Consider the following 16481-nt stretch of genomic DNA (forward strand, 5'->3'; position numbering starts at 1 on the left):
TAAGGAAGTTCTGCAGGCAAAAGGGGCTCCAACACGGTACTGGCAAGACATACCTAATAAAGTGACCGGTGAATGTTCATTAAAGACACTTTAAATATGTCTCTCTTTGGGTCAAAATAAAAATGCATTCACTGATTACACTCTGTTGATTCTCATTGATTCTCTGGCGGTTTGCGGTTGTTTGTAGTGAACAGGCCTGGCAGTGCGTCACTGACCTCTTGTGGGTAAAAATTGTAGCACAAGGCTATAGGAAGACTCGTCATTAAGGGTCTAAGGCATGTCCTGGACTAAAGGGAAAAGTGTTTTATAGCTTTCTGCCCCAGAGGCTTTTTTTTGTATCATTTTCAGGCGCAATTTATTCAGGTTTAGGCAACGACACTTCTAGTAGGCTACATGTATGTTACAGAAATACATGTTCTATAGGGTTGTTCTATAAGATGGGTCAGGTTTACAGTTTAAAACATAGGCTATTATTATTATTACTGATTTAAGTAATTTGTGGTTAAAATGTATTAAACCTGTAAATTATTGCAATCGGTGTGTTTATGGGGGTGTTTTGGCATGAAGCATGTTTCTACTTTTGTTTATTTATTCATTCATAGAAATGTCTCGCTCTTGTGAAGTCAGGAATAGTCTGGAGTTGTCAGACGTTTCTAGAAGGCAGAGCACAGGTGCTATATCTGGCACAGCAACCCCCCAACAGGCCACTCACATATCATAAAACCAGAGGAGCAGCAGAGGAAGCAGCTGAAAAGCGTCTGTGTCACACTCATTTGCTCAACTCAAGATGACGGAAACTGAGAGGTAAGCGGAATCTGCGGAGTGCATTTTTAAATGTACATTTAGTATCCTGGGGGCACCGTGAAATTGGACAGTGTGTGAAGGCCCGTGCAGGACAACACGACGTCTGAGTGGCATTTTCAGATGCTACTACCGCAATGCCACCGCAGCCAGATTCAAGGTTTTCTTTGTATATAAAGTACATTTTATATACAGAAAACCCACAATGTATGGCTGTTCCACTTGTTACAAGTTGTAACAATCAAGATTAAAGCAATATATAACCAGTATACTCCAGTCTGCCCTTTCAATACTTCACTCCTCCCTCCTACCACTGACCACAGAATGAAAGGGTATGCCTTTCCCCATTATTAGTGGTCAGATATTTGTCATCTTCATAACACTAATGAATATTACTCAGGTTTCAGCGCCTGATCAGTTGTATTCCATTAATCTTTATTAGTTTTAATCTTCCCTTCCAGGGCTGTTCAGGAGACCAAGGGTAAACCCACGACTTTCCGGTCCCAAAAAGAAATGTTTGAGAAGATGGAGGAATCATTCAAAATCTGCGCTTGTTGCGAAAAGCGACCTAATCAACTTTCAAACCCACAAAACCTAAAGCGTTGCTCCAGGTAACGAGAAAAAAAAAAAAAAGCAATCCATTTAGATTTTATCCACTGAGTCTGTGCTGCCAGTAGAGACAACTTTTCCTCTTCCACTCCAGGTGTCTGAATGCTTACTATTGCTGTAAAGAGTGTCAGAGGGAAGACTGGCCCAAACACAAGAAGTTCTGCTCCCAACTCCGACTGGCTGCCATCGACAGAGTTGTGGAATGGCTTGTGTTTAAAGGTAAAGAGGGGTCATCATAGGAGAGAGCTCCACATGTTTGATTTTTTTGTGCCAGGCATCCTTAGGCACCCCAAAAGGGATTTGTGTCTGCTTTTGGGATTAAACTGGATCTTTTGCTTGTTGTGCAGATGTGTAAACCACTACAATATTTTCTATCATATGCTGAAGTAAAAATTCTCATTCAAAAAACAAAATGAGCAAACTGTTTTAACCTCGGTCAAGCTGCTAGTTTTCTTTATCAGTTTTCTTTTCTGTCTTCAGGAGACCTCCCATTTCCCACAGAAAAATGGTCAAAGCCCCAGTCAGAGGTTAAGGATTGGGATGACTGGCTTGCCATGCAGGGAGATCTCACAGCACGCCTTGATCCCATTTTAAATGGAACAAACATGAAAGAGTTGTGGACCAGTGCTGGTAGGCCTCAGCCAGATGATGATGATCTGAAGCAGTCGCTGTGGAGGGTTTCCAGTGAGTTCTTCTCCAGGCCGCTGACAATAGCCTGGGGGATGAGGCTCTTTGGTCTTAACCCTTTTTCCAAACCTCTCACCATTCACCTGGTGGGAGCAGGCCACAGTGAGACTCTGTCAGCCAGACTGACGGACTATGATGAGCTGAACAAAATGTTCCCGGGACACCAGGGGATTGAAATAGTCATGGTGGGGCCGGAGGTGGTGGACGGCCCAATTGTTCGGCCTCCTCTTAGAGCGTTTGGACCCAAACAGAGAGTCTACATCAGCGCCTATAAAGGCCTCTACCATCAGTTCTGGGAGGAGCTGGTGGAGAAAGAGGAAGCAGCCAAGCCAGACCTGGTGGTTGGATTTCATCCTGGTGAGAACATTTTTTTTTTTCTATTTTATGTGATAATATGACAATATTGTGTGTATTTGTTGTGTGCCACTGAAAAGTTAGGAGCTTGTATTCATTATGAACTATGGTTTTCCTTCCCTCCTTTTGTATCAAGGATTTGATGCCACCCAAGGTCTGGATGAGGGCTGGCTTCCAACACTTCTGCTTCTCAGAGATTATGAGATTCCTTCTCTTTTTACTGCCCTCACGTGAGTGTTATAGAATAGAAACATTTTGAACTTATTGTATTCATATTCAGTTTTGATGTCCTTTAACTCTTCTGTTTAGGTTTCTGTTTTATGATATGTTATTTCTAAAGGGGGATATTGTGCTCTACTCTGCATTACTGTTATTTCATATATGAAATTACTGTTGACTTTTAAGAGTAAGATTTTATATAAACTGTTCTTCTTTGCCTAGAACAGTTTAAATGAGCTCAGCCTCTGCCAGCTACTACATTAAAGTTCTGTTTATATTTTAATTCATCAGTAATAATCAAATAGTATTATAATAATAATAAAAACAGGTTAGGCTGTTCTGCATAAAAAGAATTTTTGATAGAATATTTTCCAGAATTTTTATAGCTATTCTATTTATAGCTATTTAATTGCTACTCAGAGCTATCACGTGTAGGATGATAAACCTAATATGTTTGCTGGGAGTGAGTATATCCTGGCAGTGCATATTTAGGGATATGTTTACTGACCCTGAGTGACAGTTAGTGGCTCAAGTTCCTGCAGGCAAGCCCAGCAAGTTCAAACTTTAGATTTAAATCCAGCATTTATCTTCAGTCTCTAGCATGGAAATTTTAAATGATTAAGAATTGTGTGTGTTTGTCAAAACAGCAGCTTTTCCCACTTCTGGAAGCTGCGATTGAAGAGGAATATTGGCCTTGTGTAAGCTCAGTGAGTGGGAATGTGCAGCTAGAGCTTTGGTGAACTATTCATTCAAACATTTTTGACAGACGGATTCTGATGAAATGGGGCATTGAAAAAAGAACTGCTCTGCACATCATTAATGGCACTGGCTGGAAAGGCACGGCCCTCACGGCCAGTGAGCAGCAGCAGCTCATTTGCATTTAAAGCTACTGATGCTGAAACAGCCTTATGCAAACAGTGCTGAGACCAGGGTTATACAGGCATAGTGGAATTAAAAAACAAACAAAAAAAAAAGACCTGTGAGGTGTTTTGAGCTAAAATGTGAATGGCAAATTTTGAGGAAATGTGAGACTCACACCAGCTTACATTAATATGTCCATTTGATATGCTTTGCTGCGTGTAATGTCTTCTAATAATGGCTGCTTGTCCTCCATCTGCAGTGAGACGGAGATGACCTACTCGTTGCAAATTCTGCTGGAGCTGGAAATGGACATGAAAGGAAGTGGAGCCAACCCTTTTGCGTCACTGAAGCCAGAGGTTGTGGGCTCATGTGCCAACAAACCTCCAGTCTACTGCAACTCCCATTACTTTTGTTTTCAGGGTCTGCTGGAGACGGTGGAGTTTGAGGAACCAGAGGATGCCTGAAAGACCAAAAAAAAACTGCAGCGCGCACACATGGCTGGTTTTTACAACTGGAGTGCTGATAAATATATACAGTTTTTTTGGACTGTGAAGTTTTGTTTTTACATGAACTGTAAAAAAAAAAAAAACATTTGTGAATACACTTATTGAAAAGGTTCTACCATGCTACCTAATGGCCTTGTACTTGTATGTCCCTGCTACATTTGCATTCTCACTATCTCAGTTTGATGGCATTCACCCAGCCACAGTGGTAAGATTTGAATATACTCCCCTGAGAACTATTCTTGTGTGTGTAGAGAGGCAATAGAATGTTATAGTAAAAGCCTTATGTAAACTGATATTTTAAGACTGAATAAAATTATTGAACATGGAGATTATGCTGTGCTCTTGCTAAATGCAGCTTGTATTCTCTGAATGGACAAATACAATCTCTTTTCATCCATTAATAACTTATCACAAAAACATGATGTTGTAAAAGGAACTTTTCATTTCGTGTAGTCACCTTGTGGACTGTATAGTTAATGTTCTGCAGTGCTTGATTTAATGTTATTCCTATTTAAATATTTTTTTTAAAAAGGACAAGATTTCAAATGTTTTTGGGCACTGAATTTATTATGTTGCATAATTATAAAACAAAAACTGCACATATACCGATACTGCAAGTTGTGAAAGAAGTCTGCAAAGCCAGTGAGCCCTCAGACCACACCAGTCTTTGGAAATAATACATTTTTATGCACATACATGGGGGAGTGGAGAGTGGGGAGTGGGGAGTGGAGTGGAGTGGGGTGGGGTTGAAATCACGTCTAAGGTCAAATACTCATCATGCATTGAGGTTTGGTTAATTCATTAATAAACTGGACAATAAACTGAACAATACTTAACCGAGCAATATTCAAATTCTCAATTTTATTATCGTAATAACAGAAAATATAAAAACAGATGAATTATAATCCTCGCTTGTACCATAAAACTTTTTAGGCCACGCTATCTTCACCCCAACGATACAACTGCTTTTTCTATAAACAAAGAAAGAAAGGCACCAGTTAGGTTTAGGTGCGTTTAAAGTTGCAGATACCAAGCAGAGTGAAAATGAGGTCCAGTATGAATAGAATGAGATTCACAAAGGTGAAAAAGGCAACCATAAACTGAATGGCCCATATGCAATAGCTGGGTGGACAATCCTTTGGGTAAGGATTGTGTCTGAAGATAAAAATGGGCCACAAAATAGCAGCAAGTACATACAACACAACAGAGATTATCAAGAATATAACTACAAACCTATCCAGATTAAAAGGCAAACAGTTCTTCAGTTTTTTGAGGATGTTGGTGGCAATGATTACAGGAATAATGGGAAACGGAATGATATATGCTATAACACATAAGATCAGAGGGATAGAGTCTCTGTAACCAGTCAGCGATACAAAAATCATGCAGCTCACAAAAGCCTCTAAAACTTTCCAGAATCCAGGCAGAGCTGCCAGGTAGCTCCCCGTCTTCTTATCAAGGAACTTGTCTTTCACCACTTCGAGTATGTAGACAATGCCAGACAAGAAAGCCAATATACTCACTATCCACCCATGCAGACATGTCCGGCAGATGTAGAAATTGGCATAGAAGATAGCAACAGAGACAGTCATGAGCGCAGAAGACATGGCCATCCCGGTAGTGAAGTCGTCCCAGTCCAGGCAAGCTTTGAGCAGTATGTGAAGCATAAACATCTCAATAATGGTGATGATGAGGGTCATGATGGCGCAGAAGGCCCAGGCGAACATGGCGTAGTTCCAGTAGGTATGGCTGCTCCCTCCTCTGAAGGCACTTATGAGAAACGTAACCAGACACAGTATGATCTGAGCCATGTGCAGCCCTCCTCGTCCAGATAGCAGAGAAGAAGGAGTAAATGCAGCTTTGCCCTTAATATCATCAAGTACTCCCATCTCTATAAACTGAACTGAACAGCAGTTAAATTTCTTGTGCTATGTGTGTGCTCCCAGGTAGCTGTGGATACCAGCTGATCTGTTTTCCGTTGCTTTACAGCCCTCCTTTTCCACAGCATTTTCCTGCCCTCAGGCTTTGCATAATTTTCTTTGAGCAGACTCAGTGTAGTCATAAATGCCTACAGCACGCCTAGGTGAAGTGAGTGTTTCCCAAGAACACAATTAAGATAACACCTGTGTAGAGCTTTTTCATTTGTCTCCTGTTATTGTCTGTTTGAGTTCTTGTATAATGTCACGTAAACATTTTCTTGTGTATAAAAGATGGACAGTGAGACTGCCATTTCTCCTGAGCAACCTTGATGAATTAATGTCTGCTTACGTGTAACTGCTCCAGCTTGCAAGTCTTTAATAAACATTACATTGCATTCAGATCGTCTCTCTCCTGGTCTTTATTAAAGAAAACTATCATTTTTCCTTACACCAGGAGAAAATGCTCAGTCAATTCCAGCATGGTGCTGTGATAGGAGGCCACCTGTGCAACAAGTCCAGTCCTTAAATATTCCACTGTCAACTGTCAGTGGTATTACTTATAACAAAGTGGAAGCGATTGGGAACAACAGCAACTCAGCCACGTAGTAGGCCACATTAAAATCACAGAGTGGGGTCAGCGGATGCTGAGTCACATAGTGCACAGAGGTCACCAACTTTCTGCAGTCAATTGCTACACACCTCCAAACTTCATGTGGCCTTCAGATTAGCTCAAGAACAGTATGTAGAGAGTTTCATGGAATGGGTTTCCATGGCCAAGCAGCTGCACCCAAGCCTTACATCATTAAGTGCAATGCAAAACTTTGGATGCAGTGGTGCAAAGTACGCCACCACTGGATTCTAGAGAAGGTGAGACATGTTCTCTGGAGTGACGAATCATGGTTTTCCATCTGACAGTCTCATGGACGAGTCTGGATTTGGTGGTTGCCAGGAGAACAGTACTTGTCTGACTGCATTGTGCCAAGTGTAAAGTTTGGTGGAGGGGTTTTTTCAGGAGTTGGGCTCAGCCCCTTAGTTCCAGTGAAAGAAACTCTTAATGCTTCAGCATATCAAGACATTTTGGACATTTTGCTCCCAACTTTGTGAGAACAGTTTTGGGATGGGCCCTTTCTGTTCCAAGATACGGATAAGCAAATCTGGTGTGTAAGAACTTGACAGCCCTTCACAGTCCTGACCTCAACCTGATAGAACATCGAGTGGAAACTGCGAGCCAGGCCTTCTCGTCCAACATCAGTGTCTGACCTCACAAGTGCACTTTTGTAAGAATGGTCAAAAATTCCCATAAACACACTCTTAAACCTTATGGAAAATCTTTCCAGAAGAGTTGAAGCTGTTATAGCAGCAAAGGATCATATTATGATCCACTCATATTATGAGTGGAATGTCACTCAAATTCATATGCGTCTGAGGGCAGATGAGCAAATACTTTTGTCAATATAGTGTACATTTATTAGCAGTAGATACCTAATCAAAATTCCATATTCTGTAATCCAGACTTGTGGAAATTTCTTTTAGCTATTCCTGATGTAAAATAAATCCTAACCAAAGTGGTATCCCAGATCACGATTGGGATTCAGGAGTATATAGTCAAATAGGGATCTGTGAAAACTATCAATAGTCATCTCGCTAACCTGTTACCTAAGTTAAGTGTGTTGGGTATCCCAAAATGACAAAATGAAAGCTGTGCACATTATTAGTTATACTCAGATGTAACCTTTGCAACTTTAAATATTTGTTGTGCCTTATAACCCGAAGCAGTTCCCAATAAATCCCATTTACAGTTCCTTTTATGAATGTTTCTGCACGGACCCTGTTATGTGACCCTGCTTCAAGCTGATGGTTTCAGGTGCTACCGCATTTCTGTCGCCGAGATATCCTAATTTAAAAAACAAACAAACAGATATTCACGCTTTGTTGACAAAAACGCTTCAATCTGCTGATGGAATTATTTTTTTAAATTATCTTTTTAGGACAGCCGGTCCGTTGTATTAGCATTTGTTTTGGGGGGGAAGGTAAATAGAAAGCGCAACAGGAAGTTGTTGTCAGCGTAACCACCGCAGCAGTCACCAGTGTTTGGAACTATGCGCTCCCTTTAGTCTGTTAAAGCTGTACAGCTTTGAAAATAACTCTGGAGGAGGCCGTCGCATTGTTGGAACTCTACTTAGTTATAATGATAATCTCATTTTCTTGGGCTATTTATTTTATATTCGTGTCGAAGCCGGTGCTCGGAAAGAATTAGCCAGCACAGCGTCAGAGATGGGTCGATGACAGAGACTGCAGCAGCGGAAGAGTTTTGAGTGAACGCCGCCCAGCAGTTTTTGCACCGGCGAAATGGATTTTTCTAAATTCCTTGACGATGACTTCGACGTGAAGGACTGGGTGAATGGCGCCTTCAGGGTGGTGCAGAAGGACGCGCCGGGGAAGGCGGACGCACACGCCGCTACGCTGGTCATGAAGCTGCAGCTCTTCATCCAGGAAGTCAACAATGCTATCGAGGGTCAGTGCGTCTTTAGAGATTGTCCTCACTGCTGGAATTCCCTTTATTGTTTGCGGTACTAATTTAGGTAGACAATGACGAGTTTAAAAATGATACATGAACACGTTAGCAGCGTAAATAAAAACGGCATAAGACATTTTATAAATACCTCTTATAAATAAATACAGTTCAGCTGCTCTACAATCATCATAACCGTGTCAATTATCTAAGTATTGGTAACATCTATGTGTGCACTGGTAACAATTATTTATGCATTAGTAACAATTATCTATGAATTGGTAACATTTGTGTGTGCACTGGTAACAATTAGCTATGCATTAGTAACAATTGTCTGTGAATTGGTAACATTTGTGGGTGCACTGGTAACAATTATCTATGCATTAGTAACAATTATCTATGAATTGGTAACATTTGTGGGTGCACTGGTAACAATTATCTATGCATTAGTAACAATTATCTATGAATTGGTAACATTTGTGTGTGCACTGGTAACAATTAGCTATGCATTAGTAACAATTATCTATGAATTGGTAACATTTGTGTGTGCACTGGTAACAATTATTTATGCATTAGTAACAATTATCTATGAATTGGTAACATTTGTGTGTGCACTGGTAACAATTATCTATGAATTGGTAACATTTGTGGGTGCACTGGTAACAATTATCTATGCATTAGTAACAATTATCTATGAATTGGTAACATTTGTGTGTGCACTGGTAACAATTATCTATGCATTAGTAACAATTATCTATGAATTGGTAACATTTGTGTGTGCACTGGTAACAATTAGCTATGAATTAGTAACAATTATCTATGAATTGGTAACATTTGTGTGTGCACTGGTAACAATTATTTATGCATTAGTAACAATTATCTATGAATTGGTAACATTTATGGGTGCACTGGTAACAATTAGCTATGCATTAGTAACAATTATCTATGAATTGGTAACATTTGTGTGTGCACTGGTAACAATTATCTATGAATTGGTAACATTTGTGTGTGCACTGGTAACAATTATCTATGCATTGGTAACAATTATCTATGAATTGGTAACATTTGTGTGTGCACTGGTAACAATTATCTATGGATTGGTAACATTTGTGTGTGCACTGGTAACAATTATCTATGCATTGGTAACAATTATCTATGAATTGGTAACATTTGTGTGTGCACTGGTAACAATTATCTATGGATTGGTAACAATTATCTATGCACTGGTAACTATGCACTGGTAACAATTACATATGCACTGGTAAAAATTATCTGTGCTCAAGCCAGTTTGCCCAAGTCTTACGATTATAAAACATATACATATGTAAATTATACATGCAATAATATAGGTGTACACAACACTATTTTTCCAAGAAACATTTGAAAAAGAAGAAAGTAAAAGATCTTTTTTTTTTTTTTTTTACTGCTTTGCTCAGAGTATTCATGGATCTGTCAGGTTTCCGATATGTGTCCCCCCCCCAATAGTAAAGTCATTCCTACACCCCTGTTTACAAGTATGAAAAATGAGATGAATCATCTACTGTGTCACCAGATCTCAACCCAGTAGAACACCTGTGTGCAGAGTCACGTCTTAATCAGATAGTTTGTGGATCTCCATACTCACCTGTCATCACTTACTATGTTAAATATACAATGCGAGCAGAAATTAACTGGAGCTGCTCTTGATCGACCATTCCCATCAACTTTCAACAGGTGGCAGATAGCTGTCCCTCCCTGAACCTGGTTCTGTCATAGAACCAGGCTCAGATCTCTGGGGTTTTCTCTCTAGTGTTGCAGGGTCTCTACAATATCAAGCACTTAAACATAACTATTTGTATTTATACTGTGAACCAGTGCTGTATGAATGAAGTTATATTGAATTCAGCTATGACAGTCTTAAAAAAGTTAAATTTTGTTGAGGTGGCTTTTCATGAACAATTGCTGTGTTTGTGTATTTGTGTAGAGAGCAGTAACCAAGCCCTTCAAAATATGCCCCGCGTGCTGAGAGATGTGGAGGCTTTGAAACAGGAGGCTTCCTTTCTAAAGGAGCAAATGGTCATGGTTAAAGAGGACATCAGGAAATTTGAGCAAGAGACAGTGCAATCCATGCAGGTGAGTGCACAGTTCCAACAGTTAGTTGAAGTATATTAAGGATTTAAACATATTATATTGCATTTGGGAAACAATTGTACAAGTATTTGGTATTTCTAACATTGTGTTATTGAAATAATTTGTTTAATAGTAAGTTTTAACTGTATAATCGTTAAAGCCTAGCAGTGGCATGAAATGTGCACAGTACTCTGTATTTCTGAGGCTTGAGCTGTATGTTGCATGGATAATTTTAACCAGGTCCTGGTGGAGATAGATCAGGTGAAGAGTCGAATGCAGCTGGCAGCTGAAGCACTGCAGGAAGCAGACAAATGGAGCACACTGAGTGCAGACATTGAGGAGACCTTCAAAACACAGGTATGAAAGAATCTGCCGCAGAGCTTTTCTTGGTTATGACTCATACTGGCTCACACCCATATACACATTATAGATTCAATTATTGGAGTACTTTCTATTTAATGTGACTTTCTGGCTGTCCTAAAGAAACCCTATAAATTGATCCATTGTAGAGTCAAGGCTTTTCCAGTAATGTGTAATTACTGTGTTATTACTATTTTTATCCTTTGAAAGCAAATAATAATATATGATTTTGCAATGAGATTGTACATCCTGCATACAGGATGTACAATCTCATTGTACATCCTGTATAATGACAATAAAGGCATTCTATTCTATGTACATTAATGGTAATGATAGTAATTGTGTTTTCCTTTTTTACAGGACTTTGCAGTAATTTCTTCTAAGCTAACCAGCATGCAGAACAGCCTGGCCATGCTAGTGGACACACCAGACTACTCTGAAAAATGCGTTCACCTGGAGGCTCTAAAAAACAGACTGGAGGCCATGGCCAGCCCACAGATAGTAGCAACTTTTAATTCCATGTCTATAGGTAAGAACTCTGGAGAAAAGTGTTGTTTCTTGAAATTATTCTATCCTCAGTGTCTTTGTTTACCTTAGTTTGCTTACAGTGTACACACAGTATATATTCTTACATGCTTTTGCTACTCTGCAGACCAAGCCAAGCTGTTTGTTAAAGTCTTCACAGAGATCGACAGAATGCCACAGCTTCTTGCATACTACTACAAATGTCACAAGGTAGGTGCTGCAGGCCTCTCTGCTACCTATAAATCTTCACAAAATCTTATTCTGATAAATTTGAGCCAACGCATGAATTAATGTCTGCTTTGCTGCTCTCAGGGCCAGTTGGTGGGCATATGGCAGGATCTCTCTCAGAGCGAGCTCAGTCTGAATCAGCAGCTGTCAGAATTCTATGACACCTTGCTTTCCACTTGGCATGCTCAGATACAGTGGAGCAGCCAGGTAAGATGAACTGTGTTACCAAGATAGACACCAGTCTGGTTTTACTTCTATAACAAGTTGTAGTGCTAACCATTTTTTTTTTTCTTCTCAATCCACTTAGGTGTTCAGGAACCCATATGAAGTGGTGACAGTTTTGCTTATCCAGACCCTGGGGGCCATGGTGCCATCCATCCCTGTGTGCTTGAGCACGGCCATGGAGCGGGCAGCCCATGAGCAGCGTCTGGACACTCTGCTTGAGCTCCATCACACCACGTCCACCTTTGGACACAATGTGGAAGCAGCAATGTTACCACACCTGGGTATGCACATGAGCCACATCTGTAAATAGGGATGGCGGAAAATGTGGGAAACATTGTCTTTATGTGTTTTCCTATTCCCTCCTCAGGTGAACATAACCTCCTGAAGCTGAGTGAGCTGGTCTGTGCTTTGTATGATCCCTATAAATCTTATCAGCTACAGTATGGAGATCTGGAGGAAGCTCACCTCCTCATCCAGATCAGCGCAGTGCCTTTGGTTAGACACCACCTACACACAGTTGCAGTAATTAGTTGTAGTCTGATCTTTATCTAAATCATAATTATATACATATACAATCTGACTAACTGACAACACACAAGCAGTTGTATGTTTTACATCTTAAGCACAGTGAGAAATTGATTAATGTTCTGGCTGGGAAAAACGTAAGTGAACCTGTTTGCTAACAACTTGTCCAAAAGGTACTTGGAGTCAGGTGTGGCAGTAAAGGTGTTGTTGTGCCCCTCCCTGTAATTAAACAAAGCATGGTTGCTGATTAAGTCTGCTCTTCTCTAGAAAGCTTAGTAGGACTCATCATTTGTAAAAACAAGTTTAACTTCCTCTTAGAATACATGCATGAAGTCAGAGAATGCTAAAAGTTTAGAGTTTCTAAAGACCTGGGTGTCTAAAACTGTTTACAGGTGAATGAAAGGCAGGGCTGTAGTGACACTCCATGTAAAGGGGATCACATCAGAAGTACAGCATGCAAACATAAAAGAGGTTTTTTTTAAAAAAAAAAACAAAACAGGAACACCTGCAGAAATATGCAGGATTTCTCAAAGTTTGCAGAAGGCCACCTGGATGTTCCGCAACTCTTCTAGGACAGTTATTTTTGTGGACACATTATTTCTAGCAAAAATGCACACATGTTTGGAGGAAACGAGGCACTACACAGTAACACCAAAACCTCATCGCAACTGAGTCATGGTGGAGAGACCATCATGCTTTGGAAAGGCCAAATCAGCCCTTAACACGATTAAGATGTTGTAGCATGAACTCAAGTGAGTTGTTCAGTCAATTCATCCTTGAAATACTCATGACCTAAAAATGTTTTTGTAGAGAGCAGTGTGTGCTGCCTCCACTGAGAGTAATTAGTCAGTGTGTTCAGTAAAGATGTGAAATGTGCGACTGAATGTGTGTTAGTAGTTTACTCCAGTTGTGTTTGTCTATAATTGTGACTTAGATTAAGATCAGGCCACATGTCATGATCGATCAGTGTCCTCTAATGAATCACTTTCTCTTGGAACTGTGCTCGTAATTTTCCGTTTTATTCCACCTCCTGTTTCACACGTTTTACAGGAACACGGGGAGGTAATTGATTGTGTAGAAGAGTTGAGCCACTCTGTAGGCAAGTTGTTTGGCCTGGCTAGTGCTGCTGTGGACCGCTGTGTCAGACTGACTGATGGACTTGCAGTGTGTGGCCTCCTCAAAGCTCTCAAAGCCCTCTTCACCAAGTAAAGAGCCTTTACTCACAATCACACAAAACATGTACTGTATGAATCGTTACAATATAGCAGCCCTTTGATTTATTTCTAGATATAGTTTGTCTGATTTTAGCATTGATGATTCAATGTGATGCTGACTCTAGGTATGTGTCAGACTTTTCCACAACACTCCAGTCAATCAGGAAGAAGTGTAAACTTGAGGATACACTAAGTTCATCAGTTTTCCAGGAGGACTGGACAGCCTTCCAGAACTCAGTCAGGTTATTGCCTTTTTACTTTTGTTATAATTCACTTGGATTGCAAATTATGATGTGAAAAACACTTGGTGTTCTTACTTTTTAAAAAACATTTTTTTATTCTTTGCAGGATCATTGCCACATGTGGAGAGTTGCTTAGACAATGTGGGGCCTTTGAACAACAGCTATCAAACAAGTGAGTGAATCTTTATGTTGAATATTTTCCAATTTCACCTGACTCCATCCGACAGTGAGCGCACTGTCAAGAGGTTGAGCTGGCATTTTAAGGAAAATGCCTGCTCTCTTTGTGATTTAGGATCCTGGCCACAGCAGGTAAGTACTTGTCGGAGTCGTACAGCCCACGCAGCCTGGCAGGAATCCAGGAGGCCAGTTCCACAGAGAGGAAGAGCGCCACCAAAAACCCTTGGCAGGAGTACAACTACCTTCAGAGGGGAAATGTGGCAGAATACAACAACCTGATGGAACTCCTCTACTCATTAAAGGTATGACAGTTTTCTGAAGTGAACCCTTACATTTGGTTAATCAGGGTCCCTGTGTAGCTCTTATGCATCTCTTTCCCCTCTTTCCACCTGTTTTGCAGGAGAAAGGCACAGGTAACTCCAGCTTGTTAGCAGAGCCCAGAACAGCTATGATCAGACTCAATCAGCAGGCCAATCAGCTGGCCTTTGACTCGGTCTTCCTGCAGATCAAACAGCAGCTCTGCCTCGTCTCCAAGATGGAGGTGATTCCGTGTCAAGTTTCTGCGTTATTTAATTTCATATAAGGATAGAGATGATTTGAGAGCGTGTGTGCTGAAAGCTTTTGGATTAAGTTTGTGCATTTGAGTGGTGGATGTGCTGTATCTCTTTAATCTGTTTGATTTGTGCTCCTTGTTTAAGAGTCAAGAAACACGTGGTCTTGGAGAGAGCTACACGGAGGACCTGCCTACTTTCAGCCTGTCACCACAAGAGTACATTACAAATGTTAGTCAGGTTTGCTTTGAATATAGGTCAGATCAATACAAAAAACAAAGCAAAACAGGATTTATGTTATAGGAGAATCTAGTGCCATTTGTACATATTTATAGAGACCAGTTGAACCAGAGTAAATGACTTTGCTTTCCCCCATATAGATAGGACAGTACCTGATGTCTCTGCCACTCCACTTGGAGCCTTTTGTGACACAAGAGGACCCAGCATTAGAGATGGCCTTACGTGCTGGGAAGCTGCCTTTCCCTCCAGAGCAAGGTTACTGAAAACAGCCCCTGTCCATTTTCCCTAGAAAGTTAAAGACACTTTAGATATTTCTAACACTCAACTTATTTCAAAAGGAAACATCTTGTGAACCTATGCCTTCCTGAAACACCTTTTTTCCTTCTGTTTTAGGTGATGACCTTCCTGAGCTGGACAACACAGCAGACTACTGGTTGGGCTCCATTGCTCGGGCAACCATGCAGACCTACTGTGATGCCATTTTACTAATCCCCCAGCTGAGCCCCCATTCCACTAAACAGCTGGCCACAGATATCGGTACAGTAACCAAAATGCAGGATGTCGAATTTGTACTTACAGGGATCAATTGGAAGTGTTGGTAGCCTGAAATTATATCACAACATTTGAACTGATCACTCCCGTTTCTGCTCCACAGACTATCTGAGTAATGTGATGGATGCTCTGGGCCTGCAGCCATCACGCACCCTCCAAAATATCGTAACTCTTCTTAGGGCTAAACCAGAAGACTACAGACAGTCCGCCAAGCTGCTGCCTCGACGACTGGCATCTACCATCGCTGCACTTCGGTGCATCGACTACTAGGAGCAAGAGAAAAGGAAAAGGACTCTATAGGTAGCGGCTCTGGGTACTTCCTGTGTAAACAAACAGAAGAATGTAATATTAATAGCAGCTGGTTTACATGTTACAGTTCCTTGAATATCAGATTTGCTAATGACTATTCTCACTCACAGCTGTAACATTTAAAGACGTTTGTGTCTAAATATGGCATTTATGGAACAAGATTCAAATAAGGGCGGACCTGATTTTTTTTTTTTTTTTTTACTGATTAATGTTTGTGGGTTTGAAGTGGTGACGTCTCACCAGTGATGATGCCTTCATGTGAAACCAAAAGGTGAATGTGTCCTGATTTGACATTTTTCACTTCTGCGTTTATAAGGTGGGGTCAGCTTCAGAGCATTTAAATCTATATAAATCATATATTTGACATCTGTCATGCTAAAAAAATGAATCTTAATTATTAAATTATATTTAGGTAATATTTGTGATATAAGCTTTATTAATGTCTGTTAATTGAACTTCAGAAATAAGGGAAGAATTGATCTGTCTCTGTTGATGTAGTGGGGGTTGAACTGATAACATGGTTAATATTTTTTCATGCAGCATGGTGAAAATGTGTATATAAAACATGGACGTAAACACTATAAGTGATTGTGTGTTATTTTAATTCACCAGATGGAATGGAGGGCTGAATTAGAATCCCGCTGTCTGTATGTTCAGTATCTACAAGTGTCTAATGCGTTGTATGTTTCTACCTGAAATATATTTACACCTTTAAGACATGAAAATTGGCATGTCTGTCGCAGTTAATTGTCAGGG

General features: G+C 40.4%; 3 protein-coding genes across 3 annotated transcripts; 2 read left to right on the forward strand and 1 right to left on the reverse strand.

The window, feature by feature from the left end:
• Nucleotides 1-701: 701 nt before the first annotated feature.
• LOC115798747 (putative protein MSS51 homolog, mitochondrial) lies at nt 702-4126 on the forward strand. The gene is made up of 6 exons (XM_030755701.1): nt 702-804; nt 1263-1412; nt 1505-1629; nt 1891-2454; nt 2588-2681; nt 3791-4126. Exons 1-6 carry the CDS (start codon nt 788-790, stop codon nt 3993-3995), a joined length of 1155 nt encoding a protein of 384 aa, XP_030611561.1. The 5' UTR covers nt 702-787; the 3' UTR covers nt 3996-4126.
• Nucleotides 4127-5041: 915 nt separating this feature from the next.
• On the reverse strand, nt 5042-5926 carry LOC115797835 (myeloid-associated differentiation marker-like protein 2). The gene has a single exon (XM_030754355.1). It carries the CDS (start codon nt 5924-5926, stop codon nt 5042-5044), a length of 885 nt encoding a protein of 294 aa, XP_030610215.1.
• Nucleotides 5927-8305: 2379 nt separating this feature from the next.
• cog7 (component of oligomeric golgi complex 7) lies at nt 8306-16481 on the forward strand. The gene is made up of 17 exons (XM_030754912.1): nt 8306-8471; nt 10432-10580; nt 10818-10934; nt 11298-11466; nt 11590-11672; nt 11775-11897; nt 11998-12196; nt 12283-12410; nt 13491-13645; nt 13780-13896; nt 14003-14068; nt 14189-14375; nt 14474-14614; nt 14772-14855; nt 15005-15119; nt 15258-15401; nt 15520-16481. The coding sequence occupies exons 1-17, from the start codon at nt 8306-8308 to the stop codon at nt 15684-15686; spliced, it is 2310 nt and encodes a 769-aa protein (XP_030610772.1). The 3' UTR covers nt 15687-16481.

This window comes from Archocentrus centrarchus, chromosome 19 (assembly GCF_007364275.1).
Source record: "Archocentrus centrarchus isolate MPI-CPG fArcCen1 chromosome 19, fArcCen1, whole genome shotgun sequence".
Lineage (NCBI taxonomy): Eukaryota > Metazoa > Chordata > Actinopteri > Cichliformes > Cichlidae > Archocentrus > Archocentrus centrarchus.